Source organism: Acipenser ruthenus, chromosome 6 (genome assembly GCF_902713425.1).
Source record: "Acipenser ruthenus chromosome 6, fAciRut3.2 maternal haplotype, whole genome shotgun sequence".
Taxonomy (NCBI): domain Eukaryota; kingdom Metazoa; phylum Chordata; class Actinopteri; order Acipenseriformes; family Acipenseridae; genus Acipenser; species Acipenser ruthenus.
The window spans coordinates 43,860,656-43,887,254 of record NC_081194.1 but is presented as its reverse complement, the minus strand read 5'-3'; the positions used below and the strand labels follow the sequence as shown (position 1 = coordinate 43,887,254).

Below are 26,599 nucleotides of genomic sequence, written 5' to 3'. Positions count from 1 at the left end.
CTGATTAAGAACAGATGCAGAGGTGATGCAGTGCAGAAATAATCACAAGTGAAAACTGTAATCCAATTTGGAAATGTTATTTTTATTTTTACACAAATCCTGGTCTGGCTACCAAACAATAATCCTCCGGCAATACACCCCTGGTGTAAAGCTCGGCAGGAAAATTATAATAACGATTTGTAAACAAAATAAATAATACGTTATCCGCTCCCACAATACTACTAACAGAAAATCACCAGTCCGGGTGCGTGCAGTAGTGCTCAGGGTGGGTGATAACAAACAACAGTGACTGTGGTGTTGTTGTTCCGGGTAGTGCTGGCCCAAGGCGACAGCTCCGGAGACGTGTTAGCCGTCTAGTGAATTTGCAAACAAAAGACAATTACTAACAGTGCTACAAACAAACAAAACACTCATGAATACTTTTTTGTTTCTTTTTGGGGAAACTCTCCCAGTCCTTCCAGTTCCGTGTGTCTCTGAACCCAAGCGAAGGAAAAGATTTACAATTCTCCGGCCCCCTTTATGCAATCATGCATGACCCCTTGGTCAACGATTACAGCTGACTCTATTGCCTGCAGCTGCTACCTCGTTTACCTTCCAGGTCAATACGTTCCTGCAACGGAGCCTTGTCTCTTTCCAGGCTGACTGACTTTCCGACCCAGGAAATGAACTGTCAAGACAACCCGTCCAAAGCCTTTCCCTTTCGCTTCTTAGCACCCTCACAGGTCGGGAGGGAGATTTACAACCAGAACTCATATTTCCGTCACAGTGACCCTATAAAAAAGAAAAAAGTAATTTTATAAATCATGGAGAAAATTTAAAAACTATAGTAATAAAGACCAACTCACAAAGTTGTATCATGAGTAAGGCTACGATTTTATCGGAGGTAACGAAAGTCGTGAATTTGAATGAAATCTTTGAAATAGATGTAAAAACACGTTTGATTAGGCGCATCCTATATTTTCTTTAAAAAGAAATGCAGTATGTCATGCACTGAAAATACTAATCTGCGAGTATCTGTAAATTGTTTGGTTGTGTATGCATGCAGCATTTATATGTAAGCTGTGTAGGTCAGCGAATGAGATAGCTGAGCAAGCAAGCAGCTAAAATACAAATAAATTGTGAGTGAGCTGTTTTCTGTAAAGACAAAAGTACAAATGCATCAGAGAACAGAAGTTTACTGACTTACAGAGGCTTTCTGTTTTCAAAATCCCCTAAATGAAACCCCCTAAAGCCTGGTGATACTTCTATTGCAGATGAATGTGACACTTCAGGCACAGACAGCTATAAAAACTGTGCAGCTACACTATTTGCTGTACAAAGGATGCATCGTGTCGCAACCCTTTTGACTGCGCAAAGTGGTTGCAGCTGTTGTTCATACTTTAAATACAGACTGCATTTGCAAAATGGAATAAATTTACATTTAACTAGATGTGCTGAGTTTGTACCTCCTATACAAGAAGTTTAAAAAAAATAAAAAGCGACGTCGTTGGTACATCCGTCCTCTCAACCAACAGAGACCCCAAAAGGGAGAATTTCAAACATTAATTAGAGAGATGCAGGTATGTGACAGTGAGAGGTATCTGAAGTATTCGAAAGTGAAATGTTAGATGATCTGATAAGGCTGTAAGCCTTTCCAAAAATGACGTACATCACAAGATTGTAGATGATGTAATTCCGACTTGTCACACAGGGTCGGAGACCCTCGACTCTGACCAGAAATTATGTCGGAGTCTGCAGTACGTACTGTACGTTGTGTACACCTAAAGTAACATTTAAACTTGTCAAAGTAATAGTCTTTATATTATTGGTTTTTGGTGTACTATTTAAAAGCTCTTATGTATGTTGATGTAGCTAAAACTACATTTATTTGGTGACCTTTCCATGAATTCTTGTTTTTTTTGCCACACCTCGCCCATGAAATGTACTAAAAGTTACCGTAGCCTTAATCATGAGATCATTGGCCACAGTATAATAGAGCTAGGTATTTTAAATTTTAACAATGTAAATATATTTGGTGGTAACTGACTGTACAATTACTGTTTTTTTCTTCTCTTTTTTGTAGTGAGAACAAGCAGCTCCAGCTTCTGTACCTGGAGTGTATCCTCTCCATGCTGAGCAGCTGTCCTCTCAGCATGCACCTGCACAAAGGCTTCACAGACTTGATATGGTGAGTTTCAGCTTCCACTATTGGAATAGAATTCTGATTCTACCAGACTCCCATGGTGGCATCATGGTGTCTAATCTCAATCCGGAGAGATCTTAGCCTCTAACCCTTAGAGATATTAAAAATAATTAAGAAGATGTTAGAGAAAGCAGGATGGGAACCTGCATCCAATGGGACTGCAGGCGAGTGTGCTAACCGCAAGATTACTAGTTCAAAGTATATGAGATTTTAGTTCCTAAGGGTCCCAGAGTGGCTCATCAGGTAAATATGTGTGCTGGTGTGCTGGCTGAGTCTTACAGTCGGGAGTGCATGTTTGCATTCTGGCTCTGCCAAGTTGCCAATCATTGATGGGGATTCCACAGGGAGAATTGCATTGGCTCTGGCGTATCAGTGGGTTACGTAGGCAAAACCACTGACTGTTTATCCTCACCGCGCTACAGCAGACCCTACTGGTCAAGCTCCCAGTGAACTCAAAGCAGACACTTCAGTTTTTCTGAGCTTCAGTTCTTCAGTCCCTATATAGCAGGGGTGCACAATTCCGGTCCTGGAGGGCCGGATCCCTCCTGGCTTTTGTTCCAACTGTGTTCTAAATTACTTAATTAGACCAATAATTGGTAATAATTGGTCCAATTAAGTAATTTAGGGCAAGGTTGGAACAAAAGCCAGGAGGGACACCGGCCCTCCAGGACCGGAATTGCGCACCCCTGCTATATAGAATATGATCAGCCTGCAATCAAACGCTCTGTAGACTGCCCATGGACCAGCCTTCATAGGAAAAATCTATCTAGATCACATGCTGATATTTTTCTTGTTTAGGAAACAGCTGTGCCCAGCCCTGATTGTGATCCTGGGGAACCCCATGAATGACAAAACCATCACATCGGCCCATGGGGGGGTGTTGCAGGAGATGGACACCTCCTCTCTGGGGCTCTCAGACCATGGCCGCGGCTCAGGCTGCTCCTCCAGCGCCCCCACCCTCATCGGCCCTGTGGCACGCACCATTTACTGCATAGCGACAGAGCTGGTGCGGCTAGTAAGCTGTGTGGAGTCTATGAAGCCAGTGCTGCAGTCTCTCTATCACCGGATACTGCTGTACCCCCCTCCCCAACACAGGGTGGAGGCCATCAAGATTATGAAGGAGGTAAAAACTGAACCAAGCATTTTGGACAAACATAGTGGATAGCTGAATCACTTATACAGTTGTGATGAAACTTAGTAAAGATATTCTGTGTGTTATGGTGAGTGTTTGCATCTAGAATTAGGCATCTGCCTGACTTATGTAATGCTTACCTTTTTAAATGTTTATTATGTGGATGTAGGCCATGGTGATCTACTTTTTCATGATACTGATATTTTTAATTTTGTATTGACTGTCTGTGTCAGGGTACATGTATGTTAATGTCTACATGGTGTGACAGTCTTCAGGTTTGGGCGACTTTGCCATATATTTAAACTATTTCCTGTTTGTTGGGGCATTCTGGGAAATGTAGACTTTTGAAATAGCAGGAATACATTTTTCTTAACATTTTATCACAGTATTTAAGCCATGGGATACAGACTTTATTATGAGGAGCCCTATATACTTTTCTTCTATAACCTAGCCATATAATTGACCACAATGGTTATAAATGTGAAGCCTGGGTTAAATGGGGCAGATGTAGGCAGTGTTAAGAATAGATGTTTGAACATGTGTTAAATATCCTCGTATCTTGTATTCGTTCTACGAGCAATTTGAGAAGTCAGAACATGCTTTCTTTTTTAAAGCTTCAAATTAAGCCACGCTGCAACTTCTTTCTTAATTGGGCCATTTAAAATGGTATTTGAATTAAAAACTATTTTACAGAACCAGCAGAGTTGAACTGAATATTGAAAAATAACTGAATTTATCTCGGATCTTGTATGTATGTGTGTTTTTGCGCTGGCAATAATAATACAGACATCTTATTCAGCATTCGTTTTATAACTAAATAAATATTACTTGGTTATCTTTCTTAATGTATTTACTTTTTTGCTGCGAGACGAGCTGTGGCTTTCTCTGAGAGACGAGACACTTCAGTTTCGCTTGAGCCCCACTCTGGCAGCTGAACCTGGGGCGAGCCCTTTCCCTCTTCCCCTCTCCCAACCTTCTCTCCTTCTCGCACTTGGTTTGCTTGTCTGTCGCTTTGAACTGAACTCCCGACCGCCATTTAACCAGGATATTTATAGTTTAAAAACTGATTTAAAATGATCCATGAGTGGGAATGTTTATTCTGTTTATTTTGTATTTTAGTCAGATGTGTGTTATGTGTCCTGCGGCACCCCCCCACCCCTTCCCCCTTTTATAACACTCTTCGGTTATAACACTCATATTGTGTGTCTCCCGAAACCCACGTTATAGTGAGGGAGCAGTGTGTGTGTGTGTGTGTGTGTGTGTCTATATATATATATATATATATATATATATATATATATATATATATATATATATAAACTGTTTAACTGTCTTATATTCTGGTGACCTTGGCCTCGGTAAGACATTCCCTTTAAAAATAAAATAAATACTTGTTTTTTGTAAATCCTGCTTCCTTACTCATTTTTTTGTTTAATTTCCTTGGCTTACAATCAGATTCTGAGCAGCTCCCGGCGTCTGTTTGACGTGGCAGGGCCTGTCGTTTCTGAACCAGAAACCAGGAAGAGGTCTTTCTCCAAAAGGAAATCCCATCTGGACCTTCTGAAACTGTGAGTGTGTTTTATTTATGTATCTGATTGTACCTATAATATCAGCAAGAATCATGCTTCACTCCTATTATTGGGTCAAATCACCTTACTAGGAAAGGATATTGGGGTAAAACAACAACAAGTCCCGACACAAAAAAGTAAACAAAAGACACTCCTTAAACCACAATCCTCCGTGCACGAAACTGTGCTCTTCTCCTTCGGGGATCGTGGTGCGTGCGCTGTGCTGTGTTGTGCTCTGTGGTGAGGGCGTGCTCTGGGGTACGTGCTGGCTCCGCGGCTACAGCCTCCCGTCCTCCTGCTCCTCTAACGACAAACACAAACAAACACGTAATACAAAACAGAAAACACAAACAGCAGCTCCGGCCGGTCGCTCTAGTTTCTCAGCGCAAGAGGAGGTTTTGACGTAGCTGCTTCCCCTTTGTACCCAGCAAACTCCTCCCTGCAGTCAGCGCGTCGCCATGGTTTCTCCAATAGAGGGCTGCCCCGCAGCTGACTGCGGCTACTTGCAGTACTTGCAGCTACGCGCCCCTCCTAATATGGTCACCTTCCGGTTTCCACCAACCACCGAGGTGGTAGATCTAGGAGGCAGCATACCTTCCCCCTAACACAGCGCCCTTTTTAATCGGGAGGGAGATTTACAGCATCGATCCTTTCTCTCTCTATCACAGGCCCGACAATGTAGTTTACACTGTTCACGATGGATGGAGGATTAGATTATGGTGGCAGCCATAAACTAAGTACTTCACCTTGACTATATCTATAATTTGGTTCTGCATTTGTGACATCACCATTTCCCAATAAAGAACATTTTATTTTAATTACCTGTGTTTTAGAAATGTATTGTTGCATCGTGTGGCATGACTGGAGAGATGTATGCATTTGATAGTTTAGATCAGGTTGAATAAACAGGTGAAATAAAAGTAATGGGATTATAACAAACAGTTTTATTGATAGTTTTAATGTTTGTGTTTTTAGTTTAGTAACGCAAGTGCATTTTTAAAGGGTGCATTTTAAAAGTTTCAAGACGATAACTAAAAGTAAAAAATATATAAGGAAATATAAAAGTTATGAATACATTAACAAAGATTTAACAAGATCAAAAGTCACTTACCTGTTGCTTTTATGTAGAAAAAGGTACCAAAGGTTTTAAAGTTTAGCCTGACATTTTGTTATTTTTTTATTTTATTTATTTATTTTTTTGTTTGCTTATTTTTCATTATTTTACAACTTTATAGCGGTCTGAATCCCGAGTATTTTAGTATTGTCCCTCACAGAAAAGGGAGTGGCACCCCATTTATTGGCATGGTCTGGGATGAGTTATTTCTTTTTGGAGGGTAAAGTCAATACCCATGCATATCTGATAATTGCATATGGTGCATCTTGCATTGCTTCATTTCTACCCTAATGAAAGAGTCATGTTTTCAAGATGCAACTATTCACTGTGCCTAATGGTTTGTTAGTGGGTCAAAAGAGATGAACCAGAACTTGCAAACCTGCCTTGGCCCACACAGTCCCCAGATATTGAGAATCTGTTGTATAAGCTGGAACTTCAATAGATGTGTGGGTCTGTTTAGAGTTCTCAATCCAAAAATGGGACCGAACATGTCTGCCTGTCTGTCTGTCACACTCACATGGCGAACACAATAACTGCCTTGGTATGGCCACAATCTTCACAAACTTACATCGTACACTCCCAGCCTCCTTTGGTCGTATCGGATTGCATTTGGCTATAACCCGATACATTTTCAAAAATTTGCAATACATGATTTCGAGGAACCTCAGTATATGCAAGCATATATTGAGGTTAATAGCTGACAATATGCCCTTCATATGAAATATTTATGTGATACATTTTCAGTTCAAGATGACAAAAAGTAATTTTGAAGGACAGCTTCAAATCTCAACTAAAGATACATTGTTTTATCAGTGAAAGCCAGGTTGCCTGGCAAAGTTTCAAGGACAATGCTACAGTAAGGAGCCATAGACCAGCATCAATATTCTATTCTATAAAAGACGTCAGTTATCATTCTCAATTGTCATAAAAATTCTAGTTTCCTGGAAATGTTATATTTCAAGCCAAAAGGCCCTATTGACAATCAGCTAGCAGCTAGTGCCAACATCCCGGGGATAATTGTGCTCTTTAATGGAATTGTATTCAACCAGATGTCTTGCTGTGTTATAGGTGTAATTTGTCTGGTCCATGTATATGCAAGTGTGCGTGTGTTTGTTTGGATCCACCTTACTTCAGGTTGGTATTGTACTTGTTTATTGGTCGCTTCAATAATAATGCAAACCTCTTTATTTCCTTACAGCATAATGGATGGCATGACTGAAGCTTGCATGAAAGGGGGGATAGAGGCCTGTTTTTCATCAGTGTCATGCGTGTGTTCGCTTCTGGGAGCCCTGGATGAACTGAGCCAGGGCAAGGGCCTCCAGCCTGAGCAGGTCAACCTTCTTATGCGTCGTCTGGAGGAACTGAAGGATGGAGCGGAGTCCACCCGAGAATCCATGGAGATCAACGAGGCCGACTTCCGCTGGCAGCGCCATGTTCTGTCCTCAGAGCACACCCCATGGGAGCCCGGCAATGAGAGGAGCCCTGACATCAGCATCAGCGTCACCACGGATACAGGCCAGACCACTCTGGAGGGTGACTTGGGGCAGACCACCCCTGAAGAGAACACAGATGAACCAAATGCCATTCTGCCTTCCCCTTGTGGACAAGACAATGGGGAAATCTCAAGCAGGGAAGCAGAGTTAGAAACAAATGAGCAACCTGATGTGATCCAGAGAAGTCATGCCCTGGTCTACCCGGATATAACCAACTTCCTCTCAGTGGAGTGCAGGGCGAGGTCTCACGGGTCCCGATACAGTGAAAGCAACTTCAGCGTGGATGAACAAGATCTCTCGAGGACCGAGTTTGACTCCTGTGACCAGTACTCCATGGCAGCAGAGAAAGACTCTGGAAGGTCCGATGTCTCAGATATGGGCTCCGACAACTGCTCTTTGGCAGATGAGGAGCAGACCCCCAGAGACTGTCCTGGTCACAGGTCTCTGCGCACAGCAGCCCTCTCCCTAAAGCTGCTCAAGAACCAGGAGGCCGACCAGCACAGTGCACGGCTGTTTGTCCAGTCACTCGTCAACCTCCTCCCTCGTCTGCTCAGCCTCCAGAGCACCACAGAGGTGGACTCCTCACTCCAGAACTTCTCCTCCACATTCTGCTTGGGCCTGCAAGTCGGTAAGAGGGCTCTACTTGAACTTCCTTGTAGGCCCAATTTAATTTCCCTTATTCTAGGCTAGGTATAAAACTACGTGCCAGTGTTTGTTTATTTATTAATTGTAAATGTGGTTTTCAGCTCCAATTTTCCAGCAGCCCAACTAATCCAAGGGCCATTTTTTCAAGTGTAATAAGGTTGTTACACACGTGGGTTCGTCACTGAACAATACTGAGGCAGACACAGAGCATTGGGTGTTGACACGTCGCACAGGCGCACAGATTTAATAAACACAAGTGCTGACACTAGAGTACCAGCAATGGTAGCTCTAGTGTCACATTTAATAAAGAAAAACAAAACAAAACTAACCTAATAATAAAAGTTTGCCAAACAAATGATGAGCACTAGTCCCGCTAAAAGGAATGTCCCACTTCAGGAACCTACTGTATGTAAACCCTCTCTATACTGTTTGGGATCAACATCCCCTAAACGGAGGGCCTTTTCATGGCGACTCCTGCTTCTTCTTACAGCCTTGGCTAGGCATTTCCTTCACAAGCACCGTCTTGCAGTTGAAGGGTTCCTGTAGTAGTTAATCCTGCGGAGCAGACGCTGTCCTGGGTTGTGGTCGTGTAGAGGGGTAGATGCTCCTGGGATTAGTGCTGGCTCCATAGCTTCAGCAACACAACATAAACGAAACACAGCTATCTTTCACTCAGCGCCTGTCTGTGTGGCTTTGGCCGTGCAGTAGCCTCAAGCTGTATCACAGGTGCCTTCCCAGCCAATCCGAACCTCACAATCAGCTCAGCGCTGGGTGAGCCTACCTGCTCAATTAGTTGCTTAGCAACGTATCTCCTGTTGCACGTCCCAGCTGCTACATGTACTCCAGAACCAGCAACATGATCTCTGTCACACAAGCCTATACTATTTTTTTTTTCCTGAAAGGCTAAAAGGTTTGTTATAAAACTAACAAAAAAACAACTTAAAATTATAATTGGGCAAAATTGTTTCTTGCTAGGTTTATAATATTTCACATGTATAAATATACCAGCTTAGAATAAAAGGATCAGCCATATAAAGATGTGATATCAGTATAAAATGTTATTTCTAATATGTTTACTTTTTTCACCCCCTTTTCAGGAGAGTGATTTTCAGAAGTGTGCTGTCATGGTATAAACATTAATGAATTGGCATTGTGTTCATCGTGAAACATCGTCATGTCGGTATTGCAAAGGAATTAGATCCTTTGCAATACCGGATGTGAAAAAAAAGAAAAAACTGTGTGTATTAATTTAAATAAGGTGTGGCAGGGCAGAAGAGAGCCCTGCACACAATTAAAGGGGTCAGGGAGAAGCCCTGCATGTAAATAAATGTGTTGTTTTGGTGATTTAAACGGGGGGATGTGATGGTGTGATTTGAAGGTATTTTTGTGTTATTTAAAATCATGTTTGGAAGTGTTATTGTTATTGGTTTGAGTGTATTTTTGTTTATTCAAAAAGACTAAGGGGTAGATGTACTAAAGTGTTGCGTCTGTCTCAATTGTTGCAAACCACATGCAAACCAGTCGGAAGTGCAGCGTGAAATGTACTAAACAAACACAACACTGTTAGCATCATTTTAATGAATGCTTTGCAGCCTCAGTTCTTTGCGCTTTAGCCTTAAGTGAATATGTAATTCTAGGCGTTCCTGCAGAAATTTGCAAAAACAGGGTGGAGATAGTGCAAATTAGGGATCAAAAATAATGTAATGAGATGTACTAAAGCTGTGGGTAATTGCGACACTTACAATTGCATCAATTTGTTAAGAACTTTTGAAAGCGTGTTTTAAACAGTTGGAATTGTTGCTGGCATTTCCCAGTCCGCTTTTTCTCGTGTGTTGCCAGTTGTGCTCAATGTATTTTTTGAGACGAACACCCTAAAATCATTTAGTTTCAATTTAAAATAATCTTTTTATCCGCATTGTACACCAATGTGTACAACGCAGCAGCATGATTTATTTTGTGTTACCAGTAGGCTAAAGTACAAAATAAAGTGAGCTAGGTATTCATTTGATTTTACTACTGTACTGTGTACTGTACTCTGTAACAGCGAGTCCAAGAACGCGCCGACATCACCGCGAAGGACATTACAGTGCCGACCATTACAGCGACTGCCCATCACCGCGCCGAACTACAATTGCCAGAGGACTTTGCGAAGTTCACAATAGCTTCACTTACCAGGAACTCGGACACACGATGCAGTCAGAGCGGGGTTCACCACAGAGTCAACTCACCAGCCTCGTAAAAGGACTCAGCTGTCATGCATTCATATTGGAGAACTATTCATGGTAAACGACGAAGAGTGCAGTTGGAGGCTGCGTTCGCGTTACTCCTATAAAGTCTGCGTTGCAGTCGGGAGTCTGCGCCTGATGTCACGGTCTGCGTAGATGGAGCTAGGACAGCTGTGGGAGTTTTCTCAGCACAGTCAACTGAGCAAACATGGAGACCGACTTGATTGATTTTCTGATTGCAGAAGATGACAGTTTTTTTTCACTGTTCCCATACAACTCCATCATAACTAGACTGGTAAATACGATAAGTAAAATCTCAATGCAATAAAAGTGTGTTTTGAAGAGGAGTGGTGCACAAACTGCCTGCGCTATGGGCATAAGGTGGACAGCTGCCTGGAGGTCTACGGGGACACAGACACAGACCTGGAGTGGGAGGAGCCTGAGCTGCCAACGCCCAAATGGAAGGATCCTGAGCTGCCAACGCCCAAGTGGGGGGAGGCTGAGCGTCCACAGCCCAAGAAGGGGAAGCCCACATGTCCAGAGCCCAAGTATGCAGAAGCAGAGGAAGTGCTTGCTGTTTCCGCCTTCACCAGCAGGGGAAGCAGGAGAGGAGCAGGAGCTGCCTCTGCCTCCACCACCAGGGGGAGAGGAGCAGGAGCTGCCTCTGCCTCCACCACCAGGGGGAGAGGAGCAGGAGCTGCCTCTGCCTCCACCACCAGGGGGAGAGGAGCAGGAGCTGCCTCTGCCTCCACCACCAGGGGGAGAGTAGCAGGAGCTGCCTCTGCCTCCACCACCAGGGGGAGAGGAGCAGGAGCTGCCTCTGCCTCCACCACCAGGGGGAGAGGAGCAGGAGCTGCCTCTCCCTTCAACAGAGGAATGACCAGGACATGATGCTGGCATTCCTCAGCCGCCACTGCATAAGCTGCTGAGGGGAGCACAGCGGAAAACAGCCCAACCACAGGTGCTGCAAAGAGGGTCAGCACTGCCGCGGCCATTGCCAGAGTGGCCAAGCCTGCGCCGCCTGGGGCTGCCGAGCCTGCGCCGCCTGGGGCAGCACGTCCTGCACCGCCTGGGGCTGCCGGTTCGGCGTCGCCCGGGGGAGGCCTGCTTGCCGTGTTTTGTTTGTTATTGTTGGTTTGGATGTGGTCTGGCAGAGGCGATTGTTAGCAGTTCGTCTCTGCCAGACATCTTGTGAAAATGCGTGCTCGCCAGCAGATTAATTATAAACAGAGTTGCTGTCGACCACGCAAATATTATAAATCCTGTGCAGAAAGTGACCATCTCCAGATTTAATTAATGTATTAATTTATTGCTAATCTGGAGATGGTCACCGGTGTAAAAAACAGAAGCTGAGGGAGGAGAGAGTGTTCAGAGTGGAGAACGGGAGAGACGGGAGTGAAATAGAAACGAAACAGAAACTAAAAACCAAAACAATTGCTAATCGTGCAGGAAATACCAGCACAATACTTGTTAGAATTATTATTTGTCTGTTTGTTGTGGCCCTCGAGCCATTTCTGTTTGTGTTTTTTTATTTGAAAACCTTTTGTTTATTTATTAATAAGTGCGCCGCAGCACGTCCATACCCCAGCAATGTTGTCTCTGTACTTCCTGGCCTGACATCTCCACCCTCGGCTACCCTGTCACATATTGTGGGATAAAAACCCTGTCACATAAGGGCTAAAGTGTCTGTTCAATAAAGATGTCATATACAAAATGTTAAACAAGCCACAATTGGGACAAACTTGGCCAACCTTTTGGTACGTGAGCACTTTTCAGTGACATTAACAATGACTTGACTATCATTATGAAATGTACATAGACTTAGACATTAGTTATCATTTCTCTAGTGTGAGAGAGTTCATTTAAAAGGGACTGCCGCTTCACTTCTGAAAGCCAGCATCTGTCAAGCACACAATGTTTCTATTAAAAGTTAATGGTTAACATAAATGACTGTTAAGTACATGGTGTTTGTCTGAAACAGCTGCTGTAAAGATTAGATGCCATTTAGCAAATGCAGATCTCCTCACCTGTCTGGAAGAGCAACCAGCTAAAGCCATTAGTACTAAGTGCTTTAGTTAAATGGTGCATTGAAATGTCAACTCATAGAGCAAAGGGTATTTTGTTCCCAGAACATCTGCTTCTTTTATTATTATTTTTTTTTTTACAATAACGACAGTAGGTCCTCACCAGACCCCACATCATTTTCTATGTGTGCTCAAGGTAAAGATTGGAGGGAGCCACAAACATTTGTTTTTTGTATAATGTTTTTGTATAATTTTCTTAGCTTACAATGGTATCTATTTATTTATTTTTGATATTTTAATATATTTTAAAATGTGTATATTTTTGTAATTCATAAGTAATTGTAGCTGACAAAATAATTTTATAAATCCCACCCATTTTGCATTTCATTTTTTTAAAAGAAATCTGGTACTACTTAGGTGTTGTGTGTTTGCACTTGCACTTCCTGAGTCATGCCTAAGCAGTGTCTTCTGGGTCAAAGCATGTTACTGGCTAAAATCATGCCAGTGAATAGGGGTGCAGACAATTTCACTTTCCAGGTGAAATGACCCAGGAAGTCCTGTCTAAAAGCAAGGCCTGCAAACAGAGATTTCTTTAACCTAGAGCAGTAACGACTATCTTGTTTTAAAATTAAAATAAATGTTTGCATTTAGACCTATATTATCCATGAATGTGCATGGTGGTGAAATTGTGTGGGACTAAAAAATATATATAAATATTTGTAACAGGGAGAGATCTGGACTGGCCGTCTGACGCATGCACGATGCTGCAGGGAGGGGGCGGCAGTCCCGTGGGGTCTGCCTGCCAGTCATGGCCGTGACATGGAGAGGTGGGGAAGAGGGTGTGTGCGCTTTCCCCCTCTCTGAGTGGCTGGTAGGCGGGCTTTAATGGGATTGTTTGCCCTATAAAATAATACTCTACTGTTTCCTCAGGTCTGCCCTTTTAAAGAAAAACAAAAGACGTACTGGAAAGTACGGGAGCCGGGACCGAGAGAGAACCGGGACCCAAAAGAAAAACGAGGAAAACAAAAAAAGATAAAGAAAGGAAAACTTAACCATAGTGGGGAACCCGTGGGCAGACCCCTTGTGTAGTGTGAGGGTAGACTGAGGAGACGGCCAGAGTAGGACGGAGACCCGGGCCGTGCGGCTAGCGACGGCTGGGGTGACGCTGCCGAAGTGCAGCACCTTTTCTTTTGTAGTTTTGTTACTGTGTTTTATTTTCCTTTTTACTTTCGCCTTTGGTTCTTGAATTATTGTTTGAGCACTTGTAAGTGCGCCCGCACTTGGTCTGTACCGCATCGGTATGTCCGTGGTTCTGTTTTACCATAGTTGGTAAGCAGACCACGGTGAACAGCGCCCTCTGCGGGCTGAAAAAAGAAAGTACACCCGGCACAATAAAACTGGGCACCTGTGCGGTGCTTCAAGTACACCTTCTGTCTCTTGTGTGTCAGTGAATCACCCACCACCCTCCCACAATATTACTAATGGAAAAAAAAGACATTTAATTGTTATAGTAACTAAATAGCTGAATGAGTATGTGTGTCATGTTTAAAGGCATCATTTTATTTGCATTTTGACTGTACTTGCTTCTAGTAAAGACTACTAAGTTCCCTTGTAGTTTTTTTCCAACCCATGAAGAGCACCTCTTAATCTAGAGAGTCATATTGGGGATCTCAGTGAGCCATACAGTACATGGCACAAGACTATTCGGTGGACAGCCATAGTATAGAGGGTTTCCAGTACATTGTAATCTGAAAAACAACCACAAAACAATAAAAGGCTTCTACGAATGTTGTTGTGTTAGTTACAGAAGAATACATTTTGGTGTTTGTTTCCATAGGTGGTATGCATTCACCAGGCTTTGAAGCAAGCAACGACCTTAGTTGTCAGGCACTTATGAATGCAGATGGACTGTACCTGGTCTCCTACTATGCAATCCTTCTCAACCTAAAACTGTGTTGCTGTGACTACTACAGAAAGAAACCAGCTCCAGTTCTTGTTAGTTTGGTAAGAAAAGCAAGTTAAATATGGTATATTTTTCATTATAAAGAAAATAACTGTTCGAGTTTTAAACTATTTGGAAATGCATAAACTACCATTGTGGCCATTAACGTAATGTGTATCATTGGGTTGTATTTATGATGCTGTCTCTCTAAGTAAAATAAATAACTAAACAAATGTCATACAGTACTTGCAGTTAGTACTACTTTCAGATCATTCCCCTTCTTTTAGTGCCTTGGCTCAATTGTCTAGCTGATAATGTCTGCTGCCTTAGGTAGTAATGCTAAATTAAAAACACTCAATTATACATTTACATTGTAAACTATGTTAAGTCAGTCACCTTCTAATTTAGTATGTCAAGTGTCATCAAAAATGAATACAATTTAAATTAACCTGTACAGTTTTTAGGCATCCCTGTGAGGTGAACTTGTAGGAGTTTGCAAATCTGCCACTGCCGCCGCACCTTCAACTGCTAATATCTCAAAATAATTTCAGCTGGCAATTTTATATTTTCAGGTTGTGTAAACATCAGGCAAAATCTAACAGCACCTTTTACTTTGACCTGTAACTTATGATAGCATCCATAGCGGGGGTCATGTGACTTTAAGTCTCTTCTATATAGGGATAGTATTGTCTTAATGTTTGGTGCACAGCTGTATTCTTTAACTTTCTTACTTTACTTGTAAAGGTTAACCCTTTCACTGCCGCGTTGCTTTGTCCTCTGGTCATATCCATTTTACTTAATTTTCCAAACCATTTAATTTGATATGACATTTCCATTTGAATATGTCCCCCAGGATGCTTTGTTTTTGGGTATGAGGGGGGCAGAGTGTCGCAGGGCAGCTGGTTACTGGTTACACTCTCTGGTACCAGATGTACTTGGAGATTAGACGTGTTTCTGAAGAGCTGTACTGAGTTTTAATAAGTCATCAGGGTGTGATGAATACAGCAGAAAAGGAATCAAAGTACATCTAAACAACAACTAGATAATATTTTACTTAACATCTCTTTCATACCCATAACAAGTTGCTCTTAAAGGTAAATAGTTAGTATCGGGATTGAATTTAAATATGCGGTCATTCTAAAGGTGTTCTTTAAGGTACCAAGTGGTGCATACAGTAGCTTATGTATGGATAATGGTATTGCCAGCCACGTTATCTTAGTTACATCCCCTATAATCTGTGCATAGCCCAAGTTCTGATTACAGTATTCAACATCAAATTAGAAACTTCACTATGTAGTACAACCTTTTGTTAAACGGGCTGTCCCTCACGTGACTGATTGGAAGGAAGTGCAGATTAAATGGAATTGACTTGACTTAAAAGCAGTAATGATTGAGGAATGGTCATATAATAAGGAGGTAGTGTGGTCCAGTGGTTAAAGTCCAGGGTTTGTAACCAGAAGGCCACTGGTTCAAATCCCACCTCTGCCACTGACTGACTCACTGTGTGACCCTGAGCAAGTCACTTAACCTCCTTGTGCTCCATCCTGTGTTTGAGATGTTAAATCAATGTCCTATTGTAAATTACTCTGCATATAATGCACAGTTCACAGCCTACCTCTGGAAAGCGCTTTGTGATGGTGGTCCACTATGAAAGGCGCTATATAAAAATAAAGATATTATTATTATTATTATTATTATTATTATTATTATTATTATTATTATATATGCCAGAGCAGTTTAAACACTTTGCAGATTTCCCTGTTTCCGCTACCCATTGTGACCCTAACCCTAACCCTAGACAGAGTTTTGGCAAGTTCTTCTAATATGTTGTGCATTTACAGTTTAACAATGATTGTGTGACCTATTGTTTTGTATGGTGACGCATAAGGTGGACTACCCCAAGTAACATATATGTATAGAAGTAATAGTTAAGAATATACATTTCTTGTGAAGCTTTGATTGGTGCATCTCTACCAGTGTGTTAATGTACATCCCTTGGGCCTGCAGAAGGAGTTTGTGAGGCAGATTCAGAGCAGTGGGGTGCTGGTGGTGCTGTCCCAGGCCTGGATAGAGGAGCTGTACCATCAAGTCCTGGACAGGAACCTGCTGGGAGAGGCTGGGTACTGGGGGACAGCGGAGCAGCACTCCCTGCCACTCATCACTATGCTGACAGGTAATCCAAGTCTTTTATAGAGCAAAATGACACCAAAGTTTCTTTAGTTTTGGGGTGTTTAAAGGGGTTATACTGTAGATAATAAAATATCTTACATGTAGTGCAGTCAGAAAAGTGGGGACGCTCCTATGTATCATTCTCAAACACTTATCCCAGCCACTCTATATTCTTCTCACACACCCTAGTGGCGCTTTTTTGCACACATCTCGGGACTGTGGTCAGTAAAGTGCAATTTTCTAATCAATTGTGTTCATCATTTTAAGATGGGCCAGTCGTAGAGCAAACATTTCTTTGCAACAATTCGCAAAGTATACATTTTGTCTCATGTACTAAGAGAAAATATGTTGATGAAAAGAGCCACAATATAGTAAATAGTGAGATCTCTAACATTGCGAGAGTCGTGCGACATTGTTCAAATAAATAGTGGAAGATGAGTTGTGGTTTGCTGCAGCAGAGGGTGCCCGAAGGATAACGTCTATACAGGCAAGGGTGCAAGAATCAAGATAACACTGTTCAGTTTACCTATTTTAATATTGTTTTATTATATATATATATATATATATATATATATATATATATATATATATATATATATATATATATATATATTAAAAGCTGTTTAATCCCATCAGATTCTATAGTGGGGGCCCCCACCTTCACCCCCAAAAAGCTTTTCATAATCATACAGTAGCCCGTCACTAAACCGGACGTGTTTATCCGACATAAGGAGGTGTCGGTAAAAATTAATTGGCGACTACTAAATTAAAAAAAAAAAGCCTTCTGTAAGATCTTAGGTAAATTATGAGAGGACTATTGAAGCTGATACCGTATATAATTTAAGGTGAGAAAATGGGTTTTACATTTTTGGTTAGTACTGCTCTAGAGTTAAATTGGCTCCAGTAAGACTATTTTGTGCAGTTTTACTACTGTAATGTATTTCTGTGCAGATATTGATGGCCTAGGCAGCAGTGCTATTGGAGGGCAGCTGATCCACAAGGCCTCAATGCAGTCTCCTCTTTCCCACGACAAAAGTGCAGATGATTCTGTGATAGCAGGTAAGTGTCTTCATTTCAAATAAAGACACTTTCTACTTTCTAATACAGTGCTGTATTTAAGGACAGTATTATGGGCGACTATGATAATAAGCATATTTAAACCTAAGCGGTTAGGTTTGTTCCTTTTTATTTTTGTGTATTATATTGAATCATAATAAAAATATGGCATTAACCGTCCTATTCATTTTAATGGGAGATCCGATGTCACAGCCATGATTATGTATTTTGACATGTTGTCCATATTTGTATTGCTGTGTAGAATTTTTTTTTTTTTTTTTTTTTTTTTTTTTAATACATTCACAATAAGTACATCATTGGCCTGGGAAGTTTTAGGTCTAGTTAAAAAAGAAGCAGCATTTGTCAATATGTTAGTAAGCTATTCTTAACAGTTAATAAAGTTGTAAAAATTAATATTTACCCTGGATGACGTTCCTTGGTTGTCTTACCCGGGCCCTGTTTTTTTTTCCTGTAGGTGTGGTCTTTGCCCGCTACATCCTGATTGGTTGCTGGAAGAACCTGATTGACACCCTGTCAACACCGCTGACGGGCAGGATGGCTGGGAGCTCCAAGGGCCTGGTGTTTATCCTGGGAGCAGAGGGGCTGAAGGAACAGAACCAGAAGGAGCGGGACACCATCTGCCTGAGCCTGGATGGGTTGAGGAAAGCAGCGGGGCTGAGTTGCGCTTTAGGTAGGAAGATGTGGGTGGAAGGGATGCTGGGCCTGGTAGAACTACAGTATGTGTAGGAAAATGCACCAGTAGTGATGCAAAATTTGTAAGAAACACATCAGATGGACTTCAGAATGCTTTAGTTGTTTCTTACATATTTTGTAATAATAACCATATTTTGTGTTTTCTGTAACTTGTTTAACCATTGAAGGTATTTGTTTGTTTTTGTATTTTTATTTTATTGTTTTACCTCTGAATTTGAAGTTTTAGTGTTTACTGTTTTGTGATCTCATAGCTGAAGAGCACTGATTTAAAACAGGTTAAATGTGGTGGACACCCTTAGTTATGTGTTATGCTGTGTACTTTGTTTTTAGTTCTTAACATAGTGATCATAGTGATTTTTGATTTTACCAGGTTGTGTTTTTTTCACAGGGTTAGTATCATTGGACTGGTGTTATATTAAAACGAAAAAAAAAAAACTGTGCTTGGTTTTAAGCTAAAAATGGCAGTTAATTATTTGTGTTTCATAATATTGATAGCAATTCAATCTCAAAATACTAACTTTTGGTGCACTGTGGGTGAAGAAATCTGCAGTGCGTCACTAACTTCAACCATAAATGCTTATACAGTACTAAATCCTAGAAATAATACAGCAATCAAATACAATTAGGAATGAAATAACTTTTTTGCAACTACTTACTGCCCATACTTCCAAAAATCCATTGTTTTGCAACTCACTGCTACAGCACTGCTCAACCAACAGATGGGGCTGCTGCACTCAATGCCATTAAAACATTCACGCAGATACTGCAGAACATGGACATTCCTAATGTGTTATACAGCTTATTCCTTGCTAGCTGTCAGTTTCATTACATCAATCAATTAGCAAAATATTTCCCTGGGGAGCCAATACAGTACAGTACATGCACAGTATACAATACAAATACAGTAAGCAAAGAGCTTGGTCTAGTTTTAACCAAGAACCTGTGTAAAACTTATTGAACCAATGCATTCCAATGTAATTGCAGCATTCAAACACAGGAATTTCATAATGAACAGAAGATTCACACATAATTGATAGCCAGTGGATACAATTGTCAAGTTTGGAGCTCAATATTGAGGCACGTGCACTGGCCACTGCCATCATTCCCACTGTTAGTCCGAGTCGCTGAAGTGGGAGTGTCATCTCAAGGACTCGGATAATGCTCAGCCACGTTAACAACAATAACAGCCAAACAACCAGAACAATGTTTACTTGATGGGCAAATAAATGTACAGTATTACAATTTCTTTATCCTTAGAAACCAGTATCAACTGAATATGCGTCTCTGAAAATGGAAAGTTGCGCCATCTGGTCTGAAGTTTAAGAGCTACAAGATGTTACTGCAAGATCAGTTGTGCTCTATCCACCAGAGCAGGGGTTTTCAAACAGGGGTACTTCTAAGGGTCATGGGGATATGCAGGATGACTCAAAGATAAATGAAAGTAAAGAAAACAATGATCTTGAATTGTTTTTTTTTAAACAGTATCACAGTATATATTATCTCTAAACCACTGTGCATAAATATTTAATTTGATTAGCAGCACATTTACTATACAGTGTAAATGCTCCAGTAAATGTGAATAATAATCACAATATTCATACTTTGATGGTTTTTGTTTTATTTATTAGACACGTCTGCATTTTAGCAACAGCAATAGTGGCTGATCCAGATTATCCTGTGTCGTTTTTCGAGTTAAAAATGTAAGAATTACTGTTTGGTATTCTGTGTAAACCAGTAGTTTGTCAGTCCCAAACTGTTGTGACATAAATTGTATATTAAATAAACAGGGGGGTGGGATAAATACATTTGTTAATCATATTATTATTATTATTATTATTATTATTATTATTATTATTATTATTATTATTGCAACTGTTGTACCATTCAGTAGGGCGAAAATTGTAAAGCGGTACTTGAGCTTAAGAAGGGATACAGTTTTAAAAAAGTTTGAAAATCTCTGCACTAGAGCAAGGTTGTGTCATGTCTAGCAGAGCTCCAAACCACCCACACCCTCCACTATTACTAAATCACTGTGGATAGAATAATAGCAATGATTTTTACATCCCTGGGCTTTCTGCAGGTGTTGCTGCTAACTGTGCCTCCGCTCTGGCCCAGATGGCTGCTGCATCCTGCGTGCAAGAAGATAAAGATGACAAAGAAGCCCCTGAGTTTAGTGACACCATATCACAAGGTAAAGGAATGTTGGAACCTCATGTGCAGCAATTATAGTTCCACTTACTCTTAAAGAGTTTGACAAGATGAGGCAGGTAGAGACTACTGTTATTATAATGCTGTCCCCTACTGGTAACCTCTAGAATTACCTGATTTAAGGATTGCATCCTGTTATATGGTTGTTAAGATGTAGCTTGAGGGCCTTGAAGTACCTAGTTGCTTAATGTTTTTGATATTTGGTTGGTAATCAAATGTCTACCTCAGTATACACAATAGCAGTGCTGGTAGTTGTAAGATAATTTAGTTTCACTTGCCAGGGATGCATATATCTGCCCAAGTTGTCACACTTTCTTGTTTACATACAGTACTGTGCAAAAGTTTTAGGCAGGTGTGAAAAAATGCTGTAAAGTAAGAATGCTTTCAAAAATAGACATGTTAATAGTTTATATTTATCAATTAACAAAATGCAAAGTGAGTGAACAGAAGAAAAATCTACATCAAATCAATATTTGGTGTGACCACCCTTTGCCTTCAAAACAGCATCAATTCTTCTAGGTACACTTGCACACAGTTTTTGAAGGAACTCGGCAGGTAGGTTGGCCCAAACATCTTGGAGAACTAACCACGGTTCTTGTGTGGATTTAGGCAGCCTCAGTTGCTTCTCTCTCTTCATGTAATCCCAGACAGACTCGATGATGTTGAGATCAGGGCTCTGTGGGGGCCATACCATCACTTCCAGGACTCCTTGTTCTTCTTTACGCTGAAGATAGTTCTTAATGACTTTCGCTGTATATTTGGGGTCGTTGTCATGCTGCAGAATAAATTTGGGTCCAATCAGATGCTTCCCTGATGGTATTGCATGATGGATAAGTATCTGCCTGTACTTCTCAGCATTGAGGAGACCATTAATTCTGACCAAATCCCCAACTCCATTTGCAGAAATGCAGCCCCAACCTTGCAAGGAACCTCCACCATGTTTCACTCTTGCCTGCAGACACTCATTCGTGTACCGCTCTCCAACCTTCGGCGAACAAACTGCCTTCTGCTACAGCCAAATATTTCAAATTTTGACTCATCAGTCCAGAGCACCTGCTGCCATTTTTCTGCACCCCAGTTCCTGTGTTTTCGTGCATAGTTGAGTCGCTTGGCCTTGTTTCCACGTCGGAGGTATGGCTTTTTGGCCGCAAGTCTTCCATGAAGGCCACTTCTGACCAGACTTCTCCGGACAGTAGATGGGTGTACCAGGGTCCCACTGATTTCAGCCAATTCTGAGCTGATGGCACTGCTGGACATCTTCCGATTGCGAAGGGAAGTAAGCATGATGTGTCTTTCATCTGCTGCAGTAAGTTTCCTTGGCCGACCACTGCGTCTACGTTCCTCAACGTTGCCCGTTTCTTTGTGCTTCTTCAAAAGAGCTTGGACAGCACATCTGGAAACCCCTGTCTGCCTTGAAATTTCTGCCTGGGAGAGACCTTGCTGATGCAGTATAAATACCTTGTGTCTTGTTGCTGTGCTCAGTCTTGCCATGGTGTATGACTTTTGACAGTAAACTGTCTTCAGCAACCTCACCTTGTTAGCTGAGTTTGGCTGTTCCTCACCCAGTTTTATTCCTCCTACACAGCTATTTCTGTTTCAGTTAATGATTGTGTTTCAACCTACATATTGAATTGATGATCATTAGCACCTGTTTGGTACAATTGTTTAATCATACACCTGACTATATGTCTACAAAATCCCTGACTTTGTGCAAGTGTACCTAGAAGAATTGATGCTGTTTTGAAGGCAAAGGGTGGTCACACCAACTATGGATTTGATTTAGATTTTTCTTCTGTTCACTCACTTTGCATTTAGTTAATTGATAAATATAATCTATTAACATGTCTATTTTTGAAAGCATTCTTACTTTACAGCATTTTTTCACACCTGCCTAAAACTTTTGCACAGTACTGTATATCTAAAGAACCGCTTACCGGTATCAAATTGTGATGAGAATTGCTAAAGACATTCTGTAGAACACATTTTAGGGAGGTGTCTGCCTGTGTGTTGGTACATACATGTCATACTTCCATTTTTACATGGACAAATTGTAGATGCATTTCATAGTAATCTACTATTTATGATATTGAATTAATTAGTTTTAAATAAACTCCTGTGGCAGGGGACATGAATGTCTAGACAAAGATATTGTCTAGAAATAAAATAGTTTCAGTTAATAAGAGCTAATAGGGTTGGTGGAAATAAAACAAGAACAGGAGCTATGCCCGTCCAAGATGTGTAAATGAAAATATCAAAACAGTCGTAATTCCTCTTGAAAAGAGATTGCTGCAAAAACTACCACAGGATCCAACCACCGGGAGTAAAAAGTTCTAGCTTTTCCCACTTGTTTTGTGCAGTGAAACAGAAGGTAGAGCAAAAGTTGGAGCAGATGGGAAGGCCCCAGGGAGTTCGGCTGCACACGGCTCATGTGCTCTGCATGGACGCCATTCTGAACGTGGGCCTGGAGATGGGTAGCCACAACCACGACTGCTGGCCACACGTTTTCAGGTGCCCTTTGCTGGAGCTTTTTCAGAATCACGGCTGTGTATTTGTCAAGGATGACCATTTGTTATCATTACTGGTCATTTTGTCTGATACTTTAAAAGATACGTCGCCTTTTAGGATATTTCTGGTCTCAAAATGTAAAAAACCTCAGCCGCATAAAACAAGCATGACAAATCATCACATTACCTGCACATGATCACATGACCAGACTCTTTGAGTTCCACTTTGCTATCTAGGAACCCTTTAAAAAACTAAAATCCTGTTGTATATAAATGATTCATTTTACCACACATGTACATACAATTGATGTTCAGGAAGTCATGGTGGTTTACTTTTTCATGATACTGATAGCTCATCTTAAACATATCTTCTTTAAATACAGCTGGTACACCAAAGTGTAACCATTAATGGTTACAGTGGACACATTGGTGCTTTAAAAAAATTCACCACAATATGATGACTCAAACAGAAAATGATATAGAGGGTGATTCTAAGGAACTTTTCATTTCCTGCTTGACTTACACTTGTCCTCTTTTCCCCAGGGTGTGTGAGTATGTAAGCACTCTGGAGCACAGCCACTTCAGTGACGGCTCCACCCAGCCAGCCGTCACAATCACCCAAGCTCAGCAGGGGGTGGAAATAGCCCTGGAGCTCAGGCAAGACAACAGTCTGGAGCAGGACCTGACCCTCAGCCACCCCGTCATCCAGCCTCTGTCCATCCAAGAGCTGCTGAAGGAGACTAGCAAGGGCAAAGTGTTCGACTTCCGGGGAGGGAGCCTGCTGAGTGGGAGTAGTGCAGCCAAGGCAGTCTGCACACTCTCCACACAGGCTGACAGGTACAGAGATTCTGTATTACAGTATTCAATCAGGACCTCCCAATAAGCTCAGCTCTGGGCAAGCCTTCCTGCAGAACCAGCGACAGGGTCCTCCCTGTCACAAAGCATCATTAGCTTCCTGAAGAATTTGAAGAGAAGCTTTTACAATTTCAGCATTTTCGTTATTAGACTCGGTTCTAATCAGACCCCTGTATTTTTCAGTTTGCCAAGAATACCACAGATCACAAAAAGGGAGAAAAACATGTGCGAGTAATCACAACTGGAAATGAGAAGCAACACATAACTGTAATGCTCTGTGTGACAGAAGACAGCTGCAAACTGCTTCCATACGTCATTTTCTTATATGAGTAAATGTATCTTTGGTTTGATTTTTGATTTTTTTCCTCAAGTTGAGGGTGGGAAATTTGGGCTGCATCTTAAATTTGAAGGAATACATTCTACAACTAGTTACTAAAACACATTAGATCAGCCACATGCTAGATAAACGAAAATATGTATTTTAGTAAGTGCTATCGAGTGAACAGAAACAGTGGATCAACTAACTGTCCTTGTGTTCCTAGGCTTTGGTTCTACCATAAAGATATTTTGACTGATCTAGCTTAAGCAGCTTCACGCATAAACACAGTATTTGTGTAAATGCAATAAGAACCACACAGAATGATGGCTTTGTACCTGTATTAAAGTCTGTTTTCAAAGCTCTTTTCAAAATGTCAGCTGTAGTGCACTGGGGTTTGAGATCTGTCCTCAAAAAAAAAAAAAAAACATGTGCTCAAGCTTTTCTTTTTCATACCACATTCTTACACTATCAGTGCACTAGAGCGGACATTTTGAAAAGAGCTTTGAAACAGACTTTAAAGTTTATAAGGTTAAAAAGTTGTCAGGATGTTAACAATGAAAAGAAAAATAGTTGTAGCAACATGTGGGGATGTGTAACGCTATATTTTTCGGAACCCCACTACTTGCTCTTTAAGGATAAGATACATATGGTACGTCATGAAAATACAAAACTAAATCAGCTGGGCTCATGTACCGACCAGTGAGCATGTTATATGTTGTTCATCTTATGTGATCATGCCCACGCCTCCTGGATTTTTTTTTTTTTTCAAACAGCTGATGAAACCACATGGGGGCATTTTAAGGCAGTGTTTTAAGCTAAAATCTCATAATGCTCTAAACTACTGCAGCTTTTATTTTAAACTCAAACTTTCACAAATATGAATGGTTTAACCCAGACTCATGCTGCTCCATGACCTTTTTCCTCTTTTTTTTTCTCCTTTAGGTTATTTGAAGATGCTGCTAACAAACTGAACCTGTCTGCCTTGGTAGGATTTCTCCATCAGCTGAGAAAAGCATCGCAGGCTCAGCTCTTTAATTCAGTGACAGAAATTGGGGCCTACTCCTTGGCTATGCCAGGTATTACTGCAATAAAATACCTCTCCTCCCTTAAACTGATTGCTAACAATGCCATAACTCTAACATGTTGTACACTTCCATTCAAATGTCCAGTTTTGAAAGAAACATATGTTGTAGTAAACGTGTATTTTTATTTTAAAACACAATATATATACTACAATTGGTTAAAGAAAGCATTGATTTCAGATAGTGTTGCACTTGCTTGGTGATTTCACCTTGAGGGGGACACTCTGCACCCCTTTCAATGGCTTCTTTCCTCTCATTAACCAAACTAGATGACTGACAAGCTTTTAGCCTGCAACATGCTTTGAGCCAGAAGACAATGCTTAGGTTAAATGACCCAGGAAGTGCAAACAGACAACCCTAGAATAAGGTATAGGAACCTTTAACCTTTATTACCGGGTATATTTAAAATATAAAATGCAGTAACGTGTTTCTTTCAAAGCTGCACATTTGAGACCTATTAAGCTATTGGAAGTGCAAAACAGATAAGATTTATGAAATTATTTTGTTAGCTGCAATTACCTAAAGAATGGCGAAACAAGCAAACATCATTTTTTATAGAATTCTAAACTGTCGCCGTTAAATATTATGCTACTTTAGTACAAAAAACCCCAGTTTAAAACCTGCACATATTCATAAATAATGAGCCCCATGCTACCCTGTAACGTCAAGTAAGTGGATTCTGTCATTCTGCTGCTTACTCCCATTGAAACCACCAGTTTTTCTGTGTATTGGTCATTTTTTGTATTTGCAGCATTCATTGTTTCTTGCCGCTCTTGTTCTGACTGATGAGCCTCTGTATGTCACGGCATCTGTGGTTGGGTTACTTCCTGGAGTGGATTAGAGGCCATGGTGGCTACTCAAAACTAATTTGTCCTCTGTATCACATGCATAGTATTAATCTTGTTGAAAACTAGAAATTATTATTTATTATTATTATTATTATTATTATTATTATTATTATTATTATTTAGTCATTTTAGCAGATGCTTTTATCCAAAGCGACTTAGGTGAAGTATGCATCACAACTGCTGCTGCAGTCACTTACAATAGGACCTTGGTTTTATGTCTCATCTGAAGGACAATGAAGCCTTCAAATGAATAAATAGTACCGTACTAAATTTAACAGTAAAATTAAGAAGTTATCTTTTTCTTTTTTTTAACTTTCAGTGCCATTATTAATAAATCACTTTGTTGATTGTGTTGAAAAAAGCTTTGAAAGATACTAAGACTCTCATGGTGCAGAGCTTTAAGATCACCTGGGTATGGGTATAACCTATCACAGTTATCTTAACTAATGTACACTTCTTGTTTAGATTGACTTTGCAATCATTTTCTGTTTGTCATCACCTGTGGTGTCACTGCTGGAT

At 40.9% G+C, this 26,599-nt stretch overlaps 1 protein-coding gene across 4 annotated transcripts in view; it reads left to right on the top strand.

Moving 5' to 3' along the window:
* LOC117411314 (brefeldin A-inhibited guanine nucleotide-exchange protein 3-like) overlaps window positions 1-26,599 on the top strand; it is a 130,952-nt gene that overhangs the window by 65,376 nt on the left and 38,977 nt on the right. For all 4 annotated transcript variants that reach the window (XM_059025419.1, XM_034018637.3, XM_059025417.1 and 1 more), the window contains 12 exons: window positions 2,063-2,167; window positions 2,981-3,305; window positions 4,770-4,882; window positions 7,195-8,117; window positions 14,221-14,387; window positions 16,333-16,498; window positions 17,446-17,553; window positions 18,026-18,241; window positions 20,345-20,455; window positions 22,830-22,980; window positions 23,520-23,813; window positions 25,093-25,226. In XM_059025419.1, coding sequence (XP_058881402.1) covers window positions 2,063-2,167; window positions 2,981-3,305; window positions 4,770-4,882; window positions 7,195-8,117; window positions 14,221-14,387; window positions 16,333-16,498; window positions 17,446-17,553; window positions 18,026-18,241; window positions 20,345-20,455; window positions 22,830-22,980; window positions 23,520-23,813; window positions 25,093-25,226 — 2,813 coding nt within the window. The remainder of the gene's footprint in view (window positions 1-2,062; window positions 2,168-2,980; window positions 3,306-4,769; window positions 4,883-7,194; window positions 8,118-14,220; window positions 14,388-16,332; window positions 16,499-17,445; window positions 17,554-18,025; window positions 18,242-20,344; window positions 20,456-22,829; window positions 22,981-23,519; window positions 23,814-25,092; window positions 25,227-26,599) is intronic.